Source organism: Argopecten irradians, chromosome 15 (assembly GCF_041381155.1).
Source record: "Argopecten irradians isolate NY chromosome 15, Ai_NY, whole genome shotgun sequence".
Taxonomy (NCBI): Eukaryota; Metazoa; Mollusca; class Bivalvia; order Pectinida; family Pectinidae; genus Argopecten; species Argopecten irradians.
Genome location: NC_091148.1, coordinates 32,028,730 through 32,053,834, shown reverse-complemented (window position 1 = coordinate 32,053,834; position 25,105 = coordinate 32,028,730). Strand labels below are relative to the sequence as shown.

Genomic DNA, 25,105 nt, shown 5'->3' with positions numbered 1-25,105 from the left:
ACGAAATATAAGTGGGCATTTCACACGAAATGTTATACATGTAAATATTTTGTTTCTTATTAGGTCAAAACATTTATAAAATGTCTAGAAATAATTCACATATGAAATTAAGATACAATTATGACAGTTCTATGTTTTAGCTCTAATGTTAATCAGATGTACGACGACATGCAGCAAATAAAGCAAAGAGCGGTATTCACTAATCCCTTAACGCACATGGTATAATTAGTTACACAGTTTGTTAGTGACCTAATACGGAAAAATATTGGGTTTAAAATAAACTTTATCGGGCGAGACCTGATACGATTTCTACTAACCTGCAAAATGTATTATGTACTGAGTATGGAAACCAAAACGACTCAAAACCTCAAACAATTTTCACCTCTTTGAAGACTCGAATGCGTTTTCATTGTCCATTTCTGTTAAATTATCCTAAATAAGTGTTGCCGATTTCGCTTTGCTTTGAAAGCGGTCATCAGCGCTATCATTCAAACATTTTGTCTCCATCTCGTTGAGTGGGCTGTCGTCGCGAAGCGTTACTTGACCGCCATCTTGTTTCTAATGACGTTAGGGGCAAAGAACGATAACTCTATCGTGCAAACCTGATACGATTTCTACAAACCTGTTACGACTATATCTTGGATATCACGTGACGTCATTTTAACCAATAGGAAAACAGGATTCTTGTCTGAGGCGGGATAACTCTATATATCTGTATAACCAATGAAACACGCTCCGTGTTGTATCATAGGAATTCTTGTATGAACAAAATACGAAAGAAACGATCCACCAAAATACAGATTAGGTAATACATTTAATTTATAAGGAAAGCATCTGTTATAAATGATGATTAAATGATGTAAATTTTTATATAAAATGGACAAATGTTTCCGGATTTTATCAGAACCAGAAAGCCTGTCACAAACGTTAACAATATACCACTAACATCTTTTACTAATCCCGTTCCGTTTGTGATCTCTACTAACACAGTATATTTCGACACCATTTTGCTATATTCGGAGATATGTCGTCCTATGGATGGCTGTGTTGGTCGAAATGACGACAAGGAGTAGGGTAGAAGCTTGTTGACGGCTTTTATTCAAAGTGTAGACAAGAGTTCTCACTTTCTCTCTCTCATGTGTGTGGCCCTAGAGGAGGCGGTGACGTAGGTGTATGTGAGGCGGAAGTACCCAGTCTCAGTCTTATTCCCGTCTGATGTCCGTCTAATTTCAGTCTAGTTTCAGTCTTCAGTCTTCAGTCTTCCGTCTTCAGTCTGACTGGGGCCTATTGCGGCCCTCTATTTATAATGATTGGGTACGTGACTGGTACACGTGCCGTTGGGACAATGCTTGCCCCAAAGGTTACCCAGCTCATCATAAACTGTCAAAATTTACTAATTTTAATTCAGAATACAGCCTTACCGGCGCCTGATGCAGGCTTAACAAAATAGAAATGTTTTGATTTTCTGACTGGACTTGGTTGAGGCTGGACAGAACCGCCTGTAATATGCACATTTTGCACAAACTATACTGCGCAGTTAAACAGGTGTGTGGACCACGTGATGTCCTGTCATTCCTTCCAGAACATTCCACGTAGTCCCTACCATACCCATACCTATTTGGTAACAATTAACTAATAAATTGGTCACCTAGTTTAACACGTGCATAGACCGTGCGATGTCCTGTCATGCTTTCCAGAACATCCCACATAGTCGCTACTAAGTAGGTGCCGTAACAATTTACTGATATTTCGGTCACCTAGTTTGGCCATGCCTTAAAACAACAACCTAACTCTGGCTGCAAACATGAGTAAACAATCCCGCGTTACTGACCTTTAAATATACTACACATCAGTACTAGGTATAAGCAACACTATATACACCACAATAATGCACTATGAAATTAAACACAGCCTAATAAATATATACATGGTTGTTATTAAATAACTAATACTTGTACTCTTATAAAATACACTATAATTTAACTCAGCCCCGCGATCCACAATTATACACGGCTAACATGACAACTTCTGTCAAGGTTCAACAGGTACCCCACTTCCTGTTTACCTAGCGGGAATATTCAAATATCATATCTATTAATGATATTCATGGGGACTTAAGCAGGGCTACTAGCCTGTCTATCTCTATAGGGTTATAATCGTCTATCACCAATAATATCATTGGGGCTTAAGCAAGGCTACCAGCCTGCCTACCTCTATAGGGTTACAATCGCCCCTTTCTTCAAACAAGACAATATGTAAGGCATTTCTCAGAATGGCTTACATATTTCTTAACGCAAAGTATCAAGTATTATTAATATTTCAATTTACCACCGCCTCCTTTAAAAAAAACCAAAAACATTCCCTAAATAGTAACTAGTGGCCATTTCATTCATTTCTCCTTTCAACCTTCTTTCATTCGCATGCGTCATGCAGTATATTTTTAATTATCGCGAAGTTATCCTATTAAACGTTACAACTCTTTACCTTAATGCACAATATGTACATACACATATTGTAATTATCTTGGACGTTATACTTTAAACATCTCTTTAATATATTCATGCAATATAAAGTCTTATTTACAGTCACAGTTCTATGGTCACAACATCATAAAGTTGGCCAGTAATTATATTTCACAGTTCGTCCATTGTAGTTCAAACATATTTCACAGTTCGTCCATTGTAGTTCAAACATATTTCACAGTCACTTCCATTGTAATTCGAACATACAATGTATTTAACAGTCACACAGTTCCATGGTAACTACGTCGTTGAAAATCAGTAATATTATTTCACAGTCATGTCCATTTTAGTTTGAACCTATTTAACAGTCACAGAGTTCCATGGTAACTTCATCGTTAAAAATCATTCGTAATAATATGGCTGCTCATATATAAAAATCCACAGTTTATCTCCACAGTTGCTGCTTATTTAGTTATATCCAGAGTTTTTTTTATGTTCTTAGGTCCGTCATCCACCACGGTTCTTGAAGAGGTCACATTTTGTCTTATCCGCATTAAGACATTGTGATTTTTTTTAATTGATTAACGTTAATATCCAGACAAGAGTTGGTCTTGTTAACACCAAGACGTTTCCGTATTGTCTTGTAATAACCGAGACATTATATGTATATCTTTGTCTCGTAAGTCTCTTTAATCGTTAAATATCAAGGCATAATGTTTCACCGGGTCATTATCATTTCCTTCTTCATATTTAGACATTGTCTTGTTACGACCAAGACGTTACTTTATATCTGTCTATGGAAGACTGAGCTCTTTTCTTAAGTCTGGGTATATTACACTTCGTACTCGGGTTGTAAGGCAGTCTTGTTTACCCGATTCAATTCCTCCACTTCCTGATGGGGCAGTTACATCTGCCTCGGCGAGGTCAACGCCCTCAGGGTAATTTCCTGACATCAGTGTAGGTTTTTCTGTGTTTTCTTGTTCCTGGTGGATGAGTTCCTTGATGTATGTTGTCATCAATTCTTCTAAGGCTGTCATGTCTTCTGTGGATTGGTTACTTTTGAGTCTTTGCATTGTTCTTGAGGCTTGCGAGACACTCGACTCTGACTTTCCCCTTTTCACTGACCATTTACCTAACCTACATTTCTGACATTTATCCCTAATTCTCCTACGACATAAATATATCACTATAACAACAACTACTACCACACCTACTATCGACAAGTAGGTCGAGAGGGGCAAATCAGATTCCATAGGTTCAAGATCAAATGAATTGTCAAGTTCATTTATCAACTCATCAATGGGGATTTCCTTTATAGGCTTAAGTTTATGGGGTATCTTAATGTTTTTTACATTTGGTAGTCTTTGGGTCATTGGTTTCCAGAGTTCAATGGAGCCTACATAATAATTTGAAATCACCTGTTGAAAATGATCTGTTAGGTTATATTTACTCTCTGAATGATAATATGAGGGCAAGGTCATATATTCATTTGATGCAGAACAACCTTCCGTAAGGGATAAGGTGTCAATAGGGTATCTGGTCACCACAGTACCAGATTGGGTTCTATAGGGGCATTTCAGTGTAAAGGTCAAAGATCTATCGTGGACAACTATCCATTGGCCATTGGTCAAATACTGGGCCATAGGGGAAGTGTTTGTATTTTGTACTACTGTAGTACAATATTTAACTAAATTATTGGTCCAATTCATAAAAAGATTAACAATACATTTCTTATTTCCCATTATAGTATACATTGGACTACGAAACCTGCAGTAGTTTTTAACGCTATTTACACATTGATTCATCTCCTCAATTGTCATTGTAACCAATTGTGTTTTCGCTTCATTGATTGCAAGAGCTTCTGCTTCTAATTTATAAGTCGCCAAAATATTTGTTTGATTCGATCCAAGGTACGGAAGAGGAAGGTTATGTGCTCGGTACACAGCAAACTTGCCAATCATGTCTATTAATGGAATGGAAATAACTACAATAAGGCTATCAGTACTAATAAGTGTCGTACAGGTCACTGTCTTATAAAATTCCCAAAGGTCAGTTTCCGGGTCAAAAGGTACTCTTACACCTGGGTCAAGTTTGCTTTCTACTTCTATAAGGAGTTCGTACAAGTCTGGGGGTGAAATGACTGAAGGGCTTAAATGTCCTAGAGATAGCATATTGATCTGAAGTTTCAAATGATTAAGATAATCTCTAGCTAATCCAACTAATTCCTTTGCTTCACTAAGGGCCCTGTCGATCTTAGTGTATGTACTTAAATATTCATCAATATCTTGTATTGCTTCTGTTAAATTTAGAGCTATGCTTCTTAGATTCTCTAAGGTATCAATCACGTCATTTATATTCCTTCTATTATCAGTGATTTGACCTTGTGCAGCATAAATTATTGTTAAGCTTTTCTTTACTGCATGCTGAAGATTGACTTGATTAGGTCTACGTTAGTTTTGATTGTATTAATATCACCTTCATCTAAAGTACTAAACAGAAAGTTCAATGCTTTACCTATTATAGGAATTAAAGCTCTTTTAGTTCTCGCTTGATGTAGTGTCTTAATATCGGTAAGTTCTGACTGAAGAAAGTCTTGTGTATTTCTTACATTTTCAACTTCATGGTTCAGTCTTATAAGGTTGTTATTAAGATGTATTCTCGTCCTATTTATTTGGTTATATGGTTATTTCTGACAGACTATTATTTAACTTTCTAAGAACTTTCTCGTAAGGATTTAGATTAAGAACAAATGCTACAAGCTATAAGGGATTTTTCGGAGCCTTATATTTCGTTTTCTGAAACGGTAAGAAACGATTCACTAATAATTCTCGTTATTGATCACGAAGAAAATATTGCAGACATTTTTTAAATAGCTCTGAATTGTCCTCAGAGTCTCTTGATATATTTCTCTTAACTTCATCTTTTCTATTGTGGAGTCTATCATCTTTACATAGTTTATCTACTGCGGTGGAGATTTGGGGCGTAACTTCATTTGCTAATTTATTTATCGCATCAATCTCCATGTCATCAGCAGTACAACCAGTCTCAGACGCATCTACAAAATCATCATCATCGTCATCTGTCTGAGTGTCAGCGTTATTGTTTTCTTTTAACTTACCTTTCAATTGTGATAAAGGTATAAGTTCATCATCTGAATCAATAGGACTAGCTTTGTCCAATTCTCGAGTCCGGAGCCTTTGTCTTAGCTCCATTAACGGAATATCATCCTCAGAGTCCGAATCTGACCTTTCTTGTCTTCTATATCTTATGACTCTTTTTAAGGATGTTTCCTCCTCAGACTCCTCTGAACTGCTCTCAGGGGGAACTACATATGTCGATTTCCTTAAAGGTCGACCTATATTATCTTTGGGCAACTCCCATTCATCAACATTTGCTAATCGTAAATGCCTCGCGTGTGTCTTCGTGACTTCACCTGTAAGCTGGTTTCTTACCTTAAAACTTACTGGTCCAGTTTGCTCTATAATCCTATAGTAAGGTGTCCATTTATTGTCCAGTTTTGAGGTACGCTTATGGTTTCTTATGTAAACCGGATCTCCTGTCTTAAGATCCTCGTCTTTACAGTTCCTATCAGCGAGTTTCTTCTGTTTCTTCTTCGCTTGTTTCATGTGTCTATGCACTAGAACAAAGGACTTATGTTGCTGCTCTAAGGCGATCTTGTGTAACTCTTCACCGGCATACCGCCGTCTTGGCTTTAAGATTGTGTCCAAGGGGAGTACTACATCGCGGTTATAAAGCAGGAAGAAAGGCGAAGCCTTTGTTACCTCACTGGTATGAAATCTTACTGCGGCCAATACTTGGTTCAAGAAAAGATCCCACGTGTTAACGTTTTCTTTGATCTTCTTGGCCAAAATGTCTACCATCGTTCTATGAAATCTCTCCACCTTTCCATTTGACTGGGGGCAATAATAGGAAGTGGTAACATGGTGGATATTCAATGCTTCTAGTGTCTCCTTTACTGATCTAGCGATATTCTCTGAACCGTTATCTGTAACCAGTTTTAATACGCTACCATATCTTGGGAATAGTTCTTCCAAGATAAGATGTACAATGTTTGCTGCTGATTTGTCAGGGACTGGAAATGCTTCCGGAAAGCCAGAGTAAACATCTATGAACGACACGATGTATTTGTTTCCTGATAATGTCTGGGGGTAAGGGCCTGACAAATCCATTGCTACCTTAGCAAAAGGGTATGGGGGTATCTGGCTGTCTTGAAGAGGAGGATGAGGGTTACTGTGACTTCTTGTCTGACAAGTCACACACTTTTCAATGTGTTGGTGAACCTTCTTGTATAACAAAGGAAAATAATACTTCTTTCTTATTACGTCATATGTTTTGTCAACTGCCATATGACCTAGGAAATCATGATACTGTCTTATCACCATTCCTTCAAGTTCCTTCGGAATGTAAAGTCTCAAGACCGGGTCATCTGATTCCGCGTTTGACAGATAATACACTAAGTTATCTACAACCAAGAAGCGCTCCTCCTCACTCTTGGTTGCTTGTCCATTACAAAGTCTAAGTCTCAGCTTTGATATGTCTTCGTCATTGTCTTGAGTTTTTCTCATGATCTATGTCTATGTCTTTAGGGAGATTCATATGAGGTTTAACAATATCGTCTGGAGTATCAACTGTACTACTGACAAAGTCTCTTGGCTTAAACTTGTTAGAGTTGAGAGCTCCAATCTCTAAGGCTCTGTCATCTACGTCCAAGACATCATGAATGTCTTTAGTTTCCTGGGTTTCTCCTTGCTTATCCTCAGCTTCTTCCGCTGTATCTGTTGGTAGTCGCGATAGTAAGTCCGCGCAACAATTAAATCTACCTTCAATATATTCTACCTTACAATTATAGGACGCTACAGTAAGGGACCATAAGGAGAGTTTCTTATTCAATGTCTTCTTGTCTGAGAATATGTAAGAAAGTGGGCGATGGTCCGTTCTTATTACAAAGGAACTGTTGTGTAAGTAGTTATCAAGCTTCTGAAGAGCATATACCACAGCAAAAGCTTCCTTCTCTATCACAGACCACCTACGCTGTGTTGGGCTAAGCTTATGTGACAAGTAATAAAGTGGCATTTCTTCACCTTCCTTTGTCTTCTGTGTAAGACAAGCTCCTATGCATGTGTCTGATGCATCTGTATAAAGCACATATGGTTGGTTTGGGTCTGGGTATGCTAGTAGAGGTACTACTGTAAGACTTTCTTTAAGATAGTCAAATGACTTCTGACATTCTTCAGTCCATTTAAACCTAGCATACTTCTTGGTTAGTTCTGTAAGACATTCCGCTATTTTTGAGAAGTTGGGGATGTGCTTCCTGTAGTAACCGCACATTCCAATGAATGCTCTTACATCTCTTACGCAAGTAGGGGTTGGTAAGGCCCTAATAGCTTCGACTTTCTTTTGGTCCGGCTTTACACCTTTGTCCGTAATCATAAAGCCAAGATATTCCGTCTCTTTCTTGAAGAAAGTGCATTTCTTAAGCTTTAGTTTGAGACCATGTTGTCTTAACCTGTTGAAGACTATCTGTAAGTGTTTCAGGTGTTCTTCGGCTGTCCTACTGTAAATTATGACATCATCAAGGTAAGCTGTGGCGAATTGTTCACATCCTTGTAAGACAATATTCATCAATTCTTGGAAGACAGCAGGGGCGTTACTTGGTCCGAAAGGCATTCTGTTGAACTGGAATAGTCCTTTGTGACAGGCAAAAGCTGTCTTTTGTTTACTTTCCTCGTCGAGTTCTACTTGCCAATATCCACTTTTCAAATCTAATGTAGTGAAATGTTTTGAGTGTCCTAGGAGGGTCAAAATGTCATCTATCAAAGGAAGAGGTACTGACATCGGGGTAACAATCTTATTTAAACTCCTAAAATCTACACACATTCTCTTACTTCCATCTTTCTTATCAACTACCACTAAGCCAAAACTCCAGGGACTTCTAGACCTATCTATGACCTTTGCCTTTAACATCTCGTCAATAGCTTCGTACACTACTTGACGTTTCTTCAGGGGTGTCCTGTAAGGTCGGTTCTTAATTGGTTTGTGATCTCCTGTTTCTATATGCATCTTAACTGTCTTTGTATGTCCAAGCTGAGAATCCTTTTTGGCGAATAGATCCTTGTTTCTTCTTAATATCTTTAGTGTCTCAGCACTGTACTCGTCTGGTACATCTACCTCCTTAAAGTTTTCTTCGTCTTTGTCATCGTCTTTTGTCGCAGTTATACTTGAAATGTCTTTGTCTTCTAAGGCCTGTGCTTTGCCTACTACACTTCCTCGTTTTAGGTTAATCGTCCTGTTTGTTTGGTTAAGTATCAAGATAGGTATCTTGCGAGGGTTCGTGACCTTTGTTACACCGTTTTGTAAGGTCAAACCAGGTTCATCATATATACAAGTGTCATTTGGTGATATCTCTAAGAGCTTTGATCCTGGTATCTTAAAAGTTCTTGGGAGTCTTACCTGACATACCGTTGCCGTTTGCGGTCTTAACAATGTCTTGTGTGGGTGGTCCTTATTATTGAGGCAATATGTATGTCTTCCTCTAATTGAACATAGGTCTTACCTATACGCATACATGCAAGGTCAAAATACATTCTAACGCCATTTTGTTTAAGAAAATCTAAACCAAGGATGCAGTTTCTGTTCATGCCATCAACAACATAAAATTTATGTCTTAAGGTCAAATGTCTTATTTGAAATGAAATGTCTGCTGAACCTATTACCTTGAGCGGTGTACTGCTGACGGATTGGAGAGTCATGCTTTCTTTTCTTAGTCGTGGTTTATTCGGTAACATCTTAAAAATCCTATTGCTGATTATGGAAACCTCAGCACCTGTGTCTAAGAGAGCTCTTAATTTTTGTTTACCTATTTTTATCACAGTTGTACTTGGGTTACCTGATATTTCTATTTTCTTAGACACATGCTTCTTATTTCTTTTCAACCTCGCCCCATCGGTTTCCTTATGAAGCGAGGTCTTTAGTTGAACGGCCTACCTTTTCTATTTAATTGGGGGCAGTTCTTTCTTATGTGACCTTCTTCATTACATTGAAAACATCTGAATTGTGATCTTTGTTTATTTCGACCTAATGACTGCACTTGTGGGGGGTTCTGAGTTTGCACTCTGTTACCTGTACTATACGACCTATTTTGAGTTTGGTTATGATATCTGCTATTGTCTGAATACCTATTTCTAGGGGCTCTATTAAGGGGTGTCTGTCTCTGTGTTTCCCTAAAACTATTTCTGTCTTGTACTGGGCGTGGTCTATGTCTCATGATATTGTTCTGTCTACATTTATAACACTGTCTCTGTCTGGTGTGGTCAATGTCCATTGGTACTTCTCGCCTCGTGTTAGTTTCGTTATGTCTAAGGTTAAAGTAGGTGTCTTGCGTAGGGGCTACCTGAGGGTCATATACATGTTCCTGTCTTAGATTGAACCTTTTCCTAAGGTTCTGTTCGCGCATAGCTATATGTACCGCCCTCTCTAATGTGTCTGGGTCCTCGCGCATAACCTTCATCTTAACATAGTCGAAATGCAACCCATCACAAAAGGCGTTAACTAATTGTCTTTGAACAATGCCCTTTTCACATTCCTGGGCATCAGGATACGCGTCTTCTGCTACTTGCAGGAGTCGTTCAGCGTATATCTGGACGCTTTCGTCCTGTTTCTGTATCGTTTTACGTATTAAGGCCATAGCTTGATGCGAATCTGTTATGTCAGCAAATCTTTGTTTGAGGAGTTTCTTAAGGTCCTCCCAAGACAGATCTCCCTCTAAATCGTCTAAATATCGTTTGATAAAATCCCCTACTGAACCTACACTTGTTTGATACGCTATTTTAGGGATTTCCTTGTCATCTAGCCCTACTAATTTCGCGTATTTTTCTATTTCTTTTATCCAGGTCTTGAATTTAGTGGGGTCACCCTCAAATGACCTAACGACCTGGAAAACCTCCCTGCGCTGTCATAGCTGCAGAGAAGTTCTTAAAATGTTGTGCCATGTTTCTGAACACTACCTCACTATCGTCCTGAGCAATATTCTGATCTGTGGGCATATTTTTATTTTGTTCTGTCTGTGTTAGACCTGCCATACGCTCAGTTAATTGGGCCATGTCTACATCTAAATTGAGAGACATATTTTTTTTTTTTTTTTTTTAAAGATGCTCCACCGCTGACAAATGGTATTTTTTCACTATAAAAAACAGGAGCAGACGATTTAGTATTTTTATTCAGTTACAAAAGTTACTTACTTTACACCATTACCACCATTGAAAAGTTTGAGCTTCTAATTTTACTTCAAGTTAAAGATATGAAAAATAATTAATTGCATCCCGAAAAAATTCCGTGACACTATATCTTATATGGAATGAAGTACTGATTGCGCATGCACCAATGGCGAAATAAATTATTTTATATTATTTTTTGTGTTAATTAGGCATATATATACACGATTAAACACCAATTATTGTTCAAATGATTAACATCATTTATGCTCTGTCGGCGGTGGAGCATCTTTAAATATTGCCAAAAATATGTATACTGACAGTACCTGGTTTCTAACTAACCAAACTATACCACTAAATACCTAAACAACATTAAAAATGGTCAGCTACTAGAGGTACTAATCAAAGTAGAGAAATTTCGCTTACCTTTAGCCGTCTGTTTCTTCGTCTTCAGGTTCTTTCTTTTCTTCTTTATATTGAAGATCCTGGTCACGGCACCAAATAACATAACCTCTTACCCCACCTTGTCGTCCTATGGATGGCTGTGTTGGTCGAAATGACGACAAGGAGTAGGGTAGAAGCTTGTTGACGGCTTTTATTCAAAGTGTAGACAAGAGTTCTCACTTTCTCTCTCTCTCAAAGGTGGCCCTAGAGGAGGCGGTGACGTAGGTGTATGTGAGGCGGAAGTACCCAGTCTCAGTCTTATTCCCGTCTAATGTCCGTCTAATTTCAGTCTAGTTTCAGTCTCCGTCTGGTTTCAGTCTGACTGGGGCCTATTGCGGCCCTCTATTTATAATGATTGGGTACGTGACTGGTACACGTGCCGTTGGGACAATGCTTGCCCCAAAGGTTACCCAGCTCATCATAAACTGTCAAAATTTACTAATTTTAATTCAGAATACAGCCTTACCGGCGCCTGATGCAGGCTTAACAAAATAGAAATGTTTTGATTTTCTGACTGGACTTGGTTGAGGCTGGACAGAACCGCCTGTAATATGCACATTTTGCACAAACTATACTGCGCAGTTAAACAGGTGTGTGGACCACGTGATGTCCTGTCATTCCTTCCAGAACATTCCACGTAGTCCCTACCATACCCATACCTATTTGGTAACAATTAACTAATAAATTGGTCACCTAGTTTAACACGTGCATAGACCGTGCGATGTCCTGTCATGCTTTCCAGAACATCCCACATAGTCGCTACTAAGTAGGTGCCGTAACAATTTACTGATATTTCGGTCACCTAGTTTGGCCATGCCTTAAAACAACAACCTAACTCTGGCTGCAAACATGAGTAAACAATCCCGCGTTACTGACCTTTAAATATACTACACATCAGTACTAGGTATAAGCAACATTATATACACCACAATAATGCACTATGAAATTAAACACAGCCTAATAAATATATACATGGTTGTTATTAAATAACTAATACTTGTACTCTTATAAAATACACTATAATTTAACTCAGCCCCGCGATCCACGATTATACACGGCTAACATGACAACTTCTGTCAAGGTTCAACAGGTACCCCACTTCCTGTTTACCTAGCGGGAATATTCAAATATCATATCTATTAATGATATTCATGGGGACTTAAGCAGGGCTACTAGCCTGTCTATCTCTATAGGGTTATAATCGTCTATCACCAATAATATCATTGGGGCTAAAGCAAGGCTACCAGCCTGCCTACCTCTATAGGGTTACACTTGACAACACGTGTCAGTTCTGTATCGCGTTTGCCAGTTGAAATGTATTCGACCAAACAGACCTATATACATAGAGAAGTACATTCGACCCGTGACCTTGACAACACGTGTCAGTTCTGTATCGCGTTTGCCAGTTGAAATGTATTCGACCAAACAGACCTATATTCATATAGAAGTACATTCGACCCTTGACCTTGACAACATGTGTCAGTTCTGTATCGTGTTTGCCAGTTGAAATGTATTCGACAAAAAAGACCTATATTCATATAGAAGTGCATTCGACTCGTGACCTTGACAACACGTGTCAGTTCTGTATCGCGTTTGCCAGTTGAAATATATTCGACCAAAAAAGACCTATATTCATATAGAAGTACATTCGACCCGTGACCTTGACAACACGTGTCAGTTCTGTATCGCGTTTGCCAGTTGAAATGTATTCGACCAAACAGACCAATATTCATTTAGAAGTGCATTTGACCCGTGACCTTGACAACACGTGTCAGTTCTGTATCGCGTTTGCCAGTTGAAATGTATTCGACCAAACAGACCAATATTCATTTAGAAGTGCATTCGACCCGTGACCTTGACAACACGTGTCAGTTCTTTATCTCGCCAGTTGAAATGTTTAATGGCATCATCTTCGGGTTAGATGAAATTCAAGAAATTTAATATACACAAATATGGATAGCACAGAATTTCAGAAAAAAAAATATCTGATTGTTAATAGTTATAAGATTATAAAGTATTGAAGCAAATATTCAGTTGAATCACCTCTAGTAAGGATTATATGGTAGATATCAGCTAAAATATCCAATAATTTGAAATACAAGAAACTTTTTATAAAAATAGATTAGTTATATTTATATACCAGGAAGTTAAAGTGCCGTCATAGGGTGATAGGAATTAACAGCCTCAACGATAAATCCTTAAATACTTAAGTTTAATCTGATATCGATGCTAATACAGTTCTGAAAATAATAAAATATGATATACGTGATTTCAAAAAATATTTAAACGATGTCATACACGAGTTATTTTGACTTCTAGTCCAGTTGTGAGTATCAAATAATGATATATAATATAAAATCAAATGCGAAAGTATCGACAGATGTAACAGTGATACACCCAGACATTGTTATACAAACAATTGGAATTGGTGCTTCTGAAAGTTCAATTATGCGAGGTTGATGAACACGTGAAGAGGTCAATAATAATTCATACCAAGACGACCATTTGTTACCATTCATAGTGCGCATTATCAAATATCAAAAGAAGTGATAGCATATAATGATCTCTAAACAGCTTATTACACCAGGATAAGACCGTGAAATAAGATATTAACCTCTTGAACCTCAGGAAATGAATATTATTTCATTAATATTTTTTTTATTTAATAATATTTTGATTGATGGAGATTTAGCCATAAAATTGAACACTTTTTTCCGTTTTTTTCCTCTCAGGTTATTGGCGCCGTAGCATTAGGGATGGGGCTATGGGTCGCCCTCGACAATCCCAGCTTCATTGGATTGACGCATCTCGAGGAGTTCTCCGTAGTTGACCAATCATTTGTCAAGAACGGCGCATACATCGTCATTGCCGGTGGCGCATGCGTATTAGCGTTTGGTATATATGGTGTTATAGCAGTAGCGACAGAAAGTCCTGTCCTTTTAGGAGTGGTGAGTTAAAAGATAAAGCGGATCCTTTTAGGAGTGGTGAGTTAAAAGATATAGCGGATCCTTTTAGGAGTTATGAGTTAAAAGATATAGCGGATCTTTTGAGGAGTGGTGAGTTGAAAGATATAGCGGATCCTTTTAGGAGTGGTGAATTAAAAGGTATAGCAGATCCTTTAAGGAGTGGTGAGTTAAAAGATATAGCTTATGCTTTTAGGGGTGGTGAGTTAAAAGATATAGCGGATCCTTTTTAGGAGTGGTGAGTTAAAAGATATAGCGGATCCTTTTAGGAGTGGTGAGTTAAAAGATATAGCGGATCCTTTTAGGAGTGGTGAGTTAAAAGATTTAGCGGATCCTTTTAGAAGTGGTGAGTTAAAAGATATAGCGGATCCTTTTAGGAGTGGTGAGTTAAAAGATATAGCGGATCCTTTTAGGAGTGGTGAGTTAAAAGATATAGCGGATCCTTTTAGGAGTGGTGAGTTAAAAGATTTAGCGGATCCTTTTAGAAGTGGTGAGTTAAAAGATTTAGCGGATCCTTTTAGAAGTGGCGAGTTAAAAGATTTAGCGGATCCTTTTAGGAGTGGTGAGTTAAAAGATATAGCAGATCCTTTTAGGAGTGATGAGTTAAACGATATAGCGGATCCTTTTAGGAGTGGTGAGTTAAAAGATTTATCGGATCCTTTCAGGGGTGGTGAGTTAAAAGATTTATCGGATCCTTTTAGGAGTGGTGAGTTAAAAGATATAGCGGATCCTTTTAGGAGTGGTGAGTTAAAAGATATAGCGGATCCTTTTAGGAGTGGTGAGTTAAAAGATATAGCGGATCCTTTTAGGGGTGGTGAGTTAAAAGATATAGCGGATCCTTTTAGGGGTGGTGAGGTCAAAAACATAAAGATACTTTAGGAGTTCTGAGTTCAACGATATAACAGTGGTCTAGTAGTTAACCGTATAGATATCATTATTTTATAAGAGACAATATTTCAATATTTCCAAAATACTTAAATCAGTATAAATGAAAATGAAAGAAAGAATAGAGGAAGAGAAAAAAGAATAAACAAAGAAGAAAAAGGGAAATAAATAAAGAAAAAATAGTTATTATCATTAACACCATAATTGCTACATTTGATTTTAGTACTTACCAGCAATCATCTGGTTCGGATGTCCAAAATCTACGTGAAGCGTGCTTTAGGCCTTGTGCTCTAGTTTTTATGCAAAAACAATGAGGCTAATTTTGTTATATAATCACGAAGCAAAATATGATACAAATGTATTGTTTTACATTCCTTATGAAACATATCGCAAGAAATATTGACAAATTCCACGATATTGTTAAGCATTTTGAATGATATTGTCGAAATTCCGAATCGTTGAAGCAGGTATAACATGTATGCTGTACCCATACCCGAGCTTAGTCACGTACGTTAACAAATGCAATACATAGCCACTGAGGAGTTGGCAAATCTATATTTAGATAAAAACATGCACATGATAACGTAAACACACTACTGTAAAAGCAATTTGAGTAGTTCTAGACACAAAAAATCTTTACTACACTAGCCAGAGCCAGGGTTCGGCATACAAGACGTTCGACCACAATGCGTAATGGCGGTCAGCAAGCGAGTTTGAATAATTTACATACATTTCACGTTACAGTGGGCTTTTCTTGCATATCACAGTAAAACCAACTAATCTAATGTCCATTAGAACTAGTTTGTTTCCGATATATATGCAAATTTCAATGTACTCTTAGACTGAATTGTCCCTTTAAAGAATAAGAAAACTGTTTCAGACAACAATGTCATAACCAAAAAACACATGTTTGAATAGTAATCCACGTATTATTGTAATAAATGTTATTTCAGAAAAAAAGGCAAAACTTGTACAACAATATAAAAAATGTGAAATATGTTTGGTATACTTGTATCATATAAAGTCTTAACTTTCATACTTATATGTATCATGTATGTATCAGTTGTTTGTAAGGAATCCCAGAGGAGGTAATGACATAGTGATTCTTTACGTTTACAGTACGTAACCTTGCTGTCCCTTGTAATGGCTATCGAGGTGGCAGGTACAGTGCTGGGAGTGGTCTTCAAACACATGGTGAGATATAAATAGCACATGGTGAGATATAAATAACGCATGGTGAGATATAAATAACACATGGAGATATATAAATTACACATGGTGGGATTTAAATAACACATGGTGAGATATAAATAACACGTGGTGAGATATAAATAACACATGGTGGGGTATAAATAACACATGGTGAGATATAAATAACACATGGTGAGATATAAAAAATACATGGTGAGATACAAAAAATACATGGTGATATATGAATAACACATGGTGAGATATAAATAACACATGGTGAGATATAAATAACACATGGTGAGATATAAAAAATACATGGTGAGATATAAATAATACATGGTGAGATATAAATAACACATGGTGAGATAAAAATAACACATGATGAGATATAAATAACACATGGTGAGATATAAAAAATACATGGTGAGATATGAATAACACATTGTGAAATATAAATAACACATGGTGGGGTATAAATAACACATGGTGAGATATAAATAACACATGGTGAGATATAAAAAGTACATGGTGAGATATAAATAACACATGGTGAGATATAAATATTACATTTAAATAGAATTTGCTCCTTTATATCAGTTTTCGGTACCAATCTCTTCAGTACCCAAATAACCTCGTTGTCGTTGTCCTTATCTTATCCTGCGCTACTGTCGCTGTTTTACAGTGGGAACAGAACATGGAGGAATCAGTTATTGAGAAGATAGCAGAGCGATATGACGGTATACTGAACAGTGAAGATTTCTTTACGTATCACTACAACAACTTCCAACAAGAGGTATGGTAAAACATCAACACGTGATCACACTGTTACCCAGGGGATAAGTCATGTGATATGATTATATATTGTGTAACTAGTTGTATAGAACTAATCTGACATCATTATACTCCTTCGGAGGGTGAGGGTGATGAAACATTAAACGATGACCTTTCAAACACATTTTAATCTTATTATAAAATTTATTCAACTTTAGTTTTATGTAGTGAAAATTGTTTATTTGATTTCTTATTCGTTACTATCCAATTAGTCCTGAAGTGTATTCTTCTCGGTATGACATGCAAAACGTCTCATACTTGTTACATAATACTAGAAAAAATCAGATGCTATATGTACTGAATTTAGGGAGAGCGTTTGTAGTAGTGACATATATAGATGCTTATGTAACAATATATTGGATCACTTGCTTAACTACCTGGTGCTTGTTCTGTTTCTGTATTTGATGGTATAGCTTTGTCAAAAGGGTGAGTCAAACATAGTACATGTATACATGCGTCGTTCAGGAAGCTGATACTCACTGGTAGAATCGGATAACAATGCATTTAGTATAAAAACCACGTAGTCATACCCCCAATATCGTCACGTATCACATTGCCTGGGCATGGTCCTTGATATGTTTCTTTAGGTAATGGTTATTGAGCGAGAAAAATATGTGAAAAATATGTTTTGATAGAATTTTGCAAATTAAACAGTCAGAAACAATCGAAAAATAATGTATGGTAAGGGCAACACTTTTCGGCGGTAGACTTTACAGTGTTTCTGTTACATTTATCCGCCCAGACGAATCTGCGATCTCTTTATCCAACAGAAACACACTTTTTATGATACATTGTCACCTGTTAACACTGTCCTCATCTTACCACGATAAACTTTCACATAAAATTATTGAGTATGCAATTTACATTTTATTTACTGACAATTCATTGCATCGCTAGCTGCGATAATAGTTGTTAAACAAAATGCTTTGTCTGTGTTGTTATATAATTATATATCCAGAACTAATTACTCTGTTTGTGTTGTTATATAATAATTAATCCAGAACCAATTACCCTGTTTGTGTTGTTACATAATTATTTATCCAGAACTAATTACTCTGTTTGTGTTGTTATATAATTATTTATCCAGAACCAATTACCCTGTTTGTGTTGTTACATAATTATTTGTCCAGAACCAATTACCCTGTTTGTGTTGTTACATAATTATTTGTCCAGAACCAATTACTCTGTTTGTGTTGTTATATAATTATTAATCCAGAACCAATTACCCTGTTTGTGTTGTTACATAATTATTTATCCAGAACCAATTACTCTGTTTGTGTTGTTATATATTTATTTATCCAGAACCAATTACTCCGTTTGTGTTGTTATATAATTATTTATCCAGAACCAATTACCTTGTTTGTGTTGTTAGATAATTATTTATCGTGAACCAATTACCCTGTTTGTGTTGTTAGATAATTATTTATCCAGAACCAATTACCCTGTTTGTGTTGTTAGATAATTATTTATCGTGAACCAATTACCCTGTTTGTGTTGTTAGATAATTATTTATCCAACCAATTACCATTACCTGTTTGTGTTGTTATATAATTATTTATCGTGAACCAATTACCCTGTTTGTGTTGTTAGATAATTATTTATCCAGAACCAATTACCTTGTTTGTGTTGTTAGATAATTATTTATCGTGAACCAATTACCCTGTTTGTGTTGTTAGATAATTATTTATCCAGAACCAATTACCTTGTTTGTGTTGTTAGATAATTATTTATCGTGAACCAATTACCCTGTTTGTGTTGTTAGATAATTATTTATCCAGAACCAATTACCCTGTTTATGTTGTTAGATATTTTTTTATCCAGAACCAATTACCCTGTTTGTGTTGTTATATAATTATTTATCCAGAACCAATTACCCTGTTTGTGTTGTTATATAACTATTAATCCAGAACCAATTACCCTATTTGTGTTGTTATATAACTATTGATGCAGAACCAATTACCCCGTTTGTATTGTTATATAATTATTTATCCAGAACCAATTACCCTGTTTGTGTTGTTATATAACTATTAATCCAGAACCAATTACCCTATTTGTGTTGTTATATAACTATTGATGCAGAACCAATTACCCCGTTTGTATTGTTATATAATTATTTATCCAGAACCAATTACCCCGTTTGTATTGTTATATAATTATTTATCCAGAACAAATTACCCTGTTTGTGTTGTTATATAATAATTAATCCAGAACCAATTACCCTGTTTGTGTTGTTATATAACTATTAATGCAGAACCAATTACCCTATTTGTGTTGTTATATAACTATTAATCCAGCACCAATTACCCTATTTGTGTTGTTATATAATTATTTATCCAGAACCAATTACCCCGTTTATGTTGTTATATAATAATTAATCCAGAACTAATTACCCTATTTGTGTTGTTATATAACTATTAATCCAGAACCAATTACCCTGTTTGTGTTGTTATATAACTATTAATCCAGAACCAATTACTCTGTTTGTGTTGTTATATAACTATTAATCCAGAACCAATTACCCTATTTGTGTTGTTATATAACTATTAATCCAGAACCAATTACCCTATTTGTGTTGTTATATAATAATTAATCCAGAACCAGTTACCCCGTTTGTGTTGTTAGATACAATTTATTAGTGTAATGTCCTATAAACAGTCAGGGTCATTTAAGGACTGCCAGGTTTGTTGGTGGAGGAAAGCCGGAGAACCCGGAGAAAAGAAAAACCACCGGACAGCTGTCAGTACCTGGCAACTGCCTCACATGAGATTCGAACTCCCGACCCAGAGGTGGAGGGCTTGAGACATCTTAACCACTCGGTCACCGTGGCCCCATTCTAAATACATATTTATACACATATATTGAATTGTACGAGATGGTGTATTATATATACCTGTTCAATTATATTATGGACAAAAAACAAAATACAATAAAACCTTCCTTTTCTTTGAAATGTTTGGTCCATCTTCTAGAAAATCTGGTATTAACAAGATGTTGAAAGTCTCTTCGTTATATATGTGGTGCTGGCTTCATATCGTTCACTTGAATACCGTAAATGTTTGTGTCAAAGGAAGTTTATCGTTTTAAATTAACTTTTTTAGTCACTGAATAATTGTTATTTAATTTCAAAATATTTTATTGGTAATACAATATATAAATATAATTATAATATAGATCATAAATATAATAAAGTACAATGTATTATCAATTGTATTGGATAGCAGGCAAAGCCTATAAAAATCCGTTACAATATCCGGAAATGACGAAAATAAATAATTTTTATAAATAGATATGATAAAGGTGATGATGAAAAAGGCTTATAACTAAATATAATAGAATCAAAGGGAAAATAAATATTAAAATAAATGCGTAATAGAATACCCAAGCTGCCCGGGTCAAAGAAGAGAAAAGAATAACAATTGTTTCGTGCCATTTAGCAGATATCTCAAGACCAAACACTTCTCCTTAATACTTTGTATCACATCGTCACTTCATCTGTCACATTAGCCGATTTGTCTGATAGTCCGTGTCCTTGATACTCTGTATCACATCGTCACTTCATCTGCCACATTAGCCGATTTGTCTGATAGTCCGTGTCCTTGATATAATCAATATATACTGAACATCATCAACCAAGGTTTGTATCCCATTCATATCGTCCTTCCGCTCCCTAAGCTGATTACGTTTACTTACATATACAGACTCGTAGACTTAAAAAAATGAAACCATTAAATGTTCAATTTTCTATGGATATGTTATAAAAGTATATTATTGATTTTACAAAGTCGTTTTGATATAATGTCCTATCATGATACATTAACATTTTATAAATAGCTAACGGTACTCTGATTCCCCACTTAGTTTCGTTTCAATAAAGTTGGTTATCTATGTACACATTAGCAAAGTAAATTACAGGGCAGGCTAACATCTCATATAACTATTGATATATATATATAATGTTCATTTCATGCGAAATTTCATGAAACGAATCTTAGAGGGTTTTTTTCGCAAGGCGTGGCGAGTCTAATGCATCCGATGTATAACATGTATTAAACCCGTATGTTCCTTAACACCGTACTCGTACCTAGCACCTACTTAGTAGAGATCACGTTTTATAGGTTTAAGTCAAAGTCCTATATCTATGCTACGGTTAGTTATGAATGAAACCTACCAAGTGCCACCAGACTCATGATAGGATCTCATTAATGTTTTTGATTCAATATTTATCCTATCATCGACATTTTAAGTAAAACTACAATATTACGTTACATTAAAATATAAAGCACCATACAATGATAACAAACAATGTAAAGAGTTTTATATCAAACGCTTTTTAAACTAATTCTTAATTTAAAAAATATGCTTTCTTCTTTATATCTATTTTATTAATACTCTTATCAATTTTCAAGGGAAATGAATCGTAATTTACAGCCTAAGACTGTTTATAACGTACAAGATTTCAACGAAATGATAGTTATTTAAGGATTAACCTCTTACTTTACTTAGTTTATGAGATGATAAACCCAATGGAACACGAGGCAAATTCCGTAAACTGTTTACAATATTTTCTTTGAACAATGAAATCAACCTGAACGACAGATACAATCATTTACCGTATGTTATTCGCCGTCAAAATTATAATGCCGTCATTTTTATCCATGCAAAGCAGCCATTCAGAAAAAAACATGCAGTTGGCTGCAGCTTAATCTCGCCCTTTTTTCCATGACATTAAAAAATAGTTCTTATATTTCAGTTATTTTATTCGGGTCAAACAGCAAAAACACATTCCAAAAACTAATTCTGTTTTATTGTATGTTTCCGATTAATTTGTACATGAGTTATTTGTAAACATTGACACGTGATTTTGTTGCATGTCGAAAGACGTCCGCCATTGTTTACATGTACAAATTGTATTTAAACGCACCGAATCGGGTCACGTTCTGCACTTAAGTTATTGAGAAATAAATAGATCTGCCCCAACATAGTTTATCAACACAGAAACAGTGGCAATTGTAAATATAACGTAGTAACTTCATCCCCAGTCAATGTTCCCTGGAAGCTAGTCATAATCTACAGCCTTAGCCATCATTGCAAATATACAAGAAAGAAAAAATTGGCAAGTTATTTGCGCTTTTCTTAATCAATTGCTAATCGGTATTTTGAGCTTATATAAAACAAATGTCGATTGTACAAATGATAGAAATATTTTGAATATGACGGCCGCAGACAAGGCATTATCCTTCCAGTCGAATACTTTGATATCTAGAGAGAAAAACACATATTAAAGCTGCTAACACAACCCTTTTAGTAATAAAAGCTTTTTTGAGATGGAATACTCTTATGTATCAAATTATTAAATGGTTGTGATATGTTCCCTTTTTGATTATATCTTATATCCTTTCAACGTTTTCAAGGAAATGACAAACATCTTAGATTCGACTTTGATATATTTCATCATATAATAATAAGTCAATACCTTTTCTATAAATTGTATTTTATTTGCTTGACATTTTGCAGATGGAATGTTGCGGGTTTTACGACTATAAAGATTTTGTTACCAACGCGACAAAATGGAACAGGACCATGGACTCGTCCGTTGCTATGGTGATCCCTCCCGCGTGCTGTAGACCTTCTCCCTCCGCCAATGACACGTCTACCCTACAGAATTGTGTGTATGCCCCGACAGGGGACAACGCCTATCTAACGGTAATTGCACTTCTATGACAACTAATTGTTGTAATTAACGTAATTTCTGTTTTAATTACGATGGTAATAAACTTCCTGATCATGGACTGTAGAACCGGTTATTATCGCGGGATATGCCATCGCTAAAATCGTGACAATTTGATCCACGAAATGTAAAGAAATGGTTGAATCATTTAAAGCCAGAAAGCAGAAACTAAAAATAACATTTAAATTAGGTTTTCTCCTTTTTAGACAAAATCGCGAAAATTTTAGTACTCCCTTGTAATCCTTTTATTGCAACTAATAATTCTTCAACGCTAAAATCATTGTCAAGTTCAGAATATAAACTTTCATTAATTTGCATTTGATCCAAATTACCATCAGAGCACGCAACCGGTTTATTGCCAATACCTTTAAAATGCTCATAAAACTGTTCCAAGCCTAAGCTTCCTGCATTTTGGCTATTTCTTTTCGAAAAAATGCTTATAGAACGATTTTGGGTCATTTTACTTTAAAATACTTAACATATCTCCTTCCATTTGAAGATAGTTACGTTTTAACCTTGATTCGTACACTTTATACTTTTTCTTTTGACAAACTAAATTTTCCCTTTTGCCGGGGGATCTACAGTTATTGAATAAATACAATGATTTTCTATACTCACTATACAATCTTTTGCACTCAGTATTGAAGCAGGGCTTATCTGGCTCCTTACATTTGTTAACTTGGTGACATTGGCAATCACATTTACTTACAAATTTGTCATTGACACAAAACTCATCAAAAACTGAATGTATATTATTCGTCAACAACTCTAAGCAAACGTCAATACTTTCTCCGTTATACTCTAATCCATCTAATGATGCGGTTAACAAAGACTTATTCTTATCAACTTTTTCGGCAGAGATTTGTGTTTTGCCTCTTCTGTCCACAATACAGTACTGACTTTACATCTTTCGCTAGTGTCGCAACAATTACAAATAGTAATAGTCCAAATTGATTGACAACTGTATCCTCATAATTACGCAAAATACTATAATTTCCATCGCCATATGGTATAACGCTGCCTAAAATGTTATGTATAGTGTGGGGCAATACATCGAATGAAATGAAGTCTTTATCCCGGCCAGTTCTACTATTGAAGTCTCCTGTAACATAAACGTTACCTAAAGGAATAAATTTCGCAATACCTGATTCTAATATTTCAAAAATATCAACATTATAATTATGGTAGAAGGTCGCCCTTACTGATGGAATATAAGCAAAACAAAGCTAGGTGTCAATGTTATGGCTAAATAATTTACCATCTAATTTAATCCATACGACACTATCAGCTTCAACAAAAACTAGAGAAATATGCTCTTCAATCCAAGGTTTAAATAAACAAATCATATCACCTCATTTACATTTACTTCTCTTGAACGGAGGGAAAAATTCAAACCCATTTACTGAGAAATCATCATTTACCCAACCTTCGCTGAGGAAAACAATATCACATTCTTCAAAATTTCCCAAAAAATCATCGTTTACAATTTTATTACAAAAAATTCTGTGTATATTCCAGGAGCATATCTTAACAGTGGATATGTTCTCCTGTGTGTCCTATCTGGTGGCGGTCTTTACGAATGTCTCATCCTGATCATCGCTTGCGTCACGCTATTCCGTGTCGTTATCATATTTGGTACGTCATGATGGCGGCTGCTTGGAGGACGCTCTACCATCAGGCGTAGAAGGCTCACGACGTCTTATCCTGATGTACGAAGCGCGATCCGTGGTTGCCGAGGGTTGTAATGATGCATTACTAGAGTTCTTCACTTCAGCAGTGATGTCCCCGTCATAAAGTTTGCCATCTACAAATTTTTTTTCTTACGGACAGAAAAAGAAAAGTTCTGTATTTATAACAAAACCAGATTTTTGTGTTTTCAGGGATGTCAGGACGCGATAGAAGACCTCTTCTACCGGTACGAGTGTGTCATTATAGGTGTAGCCGCGGCTATTGTGTTCTGTCAGGTACGTTCACAGTTAATACCGGACAATTTCTATTGTTTCTATTGTTTGGTGCCACAGTGGCCGAGTCGTTAACATCTCTCGACATATTGCCGCAAGTCCTTTACCTCTGGGTCATGCGTACGAAATCTAAGAGGGACAGTTGCCATGTATTGACCGCTGGTCGGTGGTTATTCTCCGGGTACTCTGGCCTTCCTCCACCAACAAGCCTGACACGTCCTTACATGACCCTGGCTGTTAATAGGACGTTAAGCTAATAAAACCATACTATTGTACCATCGGTCATAAACCAAGCCCTTTTCTACCGTTATCTGTGTGTTTTAGTTATTGGTGTTGCAGTAGCTTTATGCATTTTTGTCAGTCAAAAACACAAAGATTCGATATGTTTCACTGTACTATTTGTCACAAA

General features: G+C 36.1%; 1 protein-coding gene across 1 annotated transcript in view; it reads left to right on the top strand.

The window, feature by feature from the left end:
* LOC138308846 (tetraspanin-1-like) overlaps positions 1–25,105 on the top strand; it is a 50,107-nt gene that overhangs the window by 20,832 nt on the left and 4,170 nt on the right. The window contains exons 3-7 of the mRNA XM_069249873.1: positions 13,870–14,085; positions 16,105–16,179; positions 16,859–16,969; positions 22,522–22,710; positions 24,616–24,699. Coding sequence (XP_069105974.1) covers positions 13,870–14,085; positions 16,105–16,179; positions 16,859–16,969; positions 22,522–22,710; positions 24,616–24,699 — 675 coding nt within the window. The remainder of the gene's footprint in view (positions 1–13,869; positions 14,086–16,104; positions 16,180–16,858; positions 16,970–22,521; positions 22,711–24,615; positions 24,700–25,105) is intronic.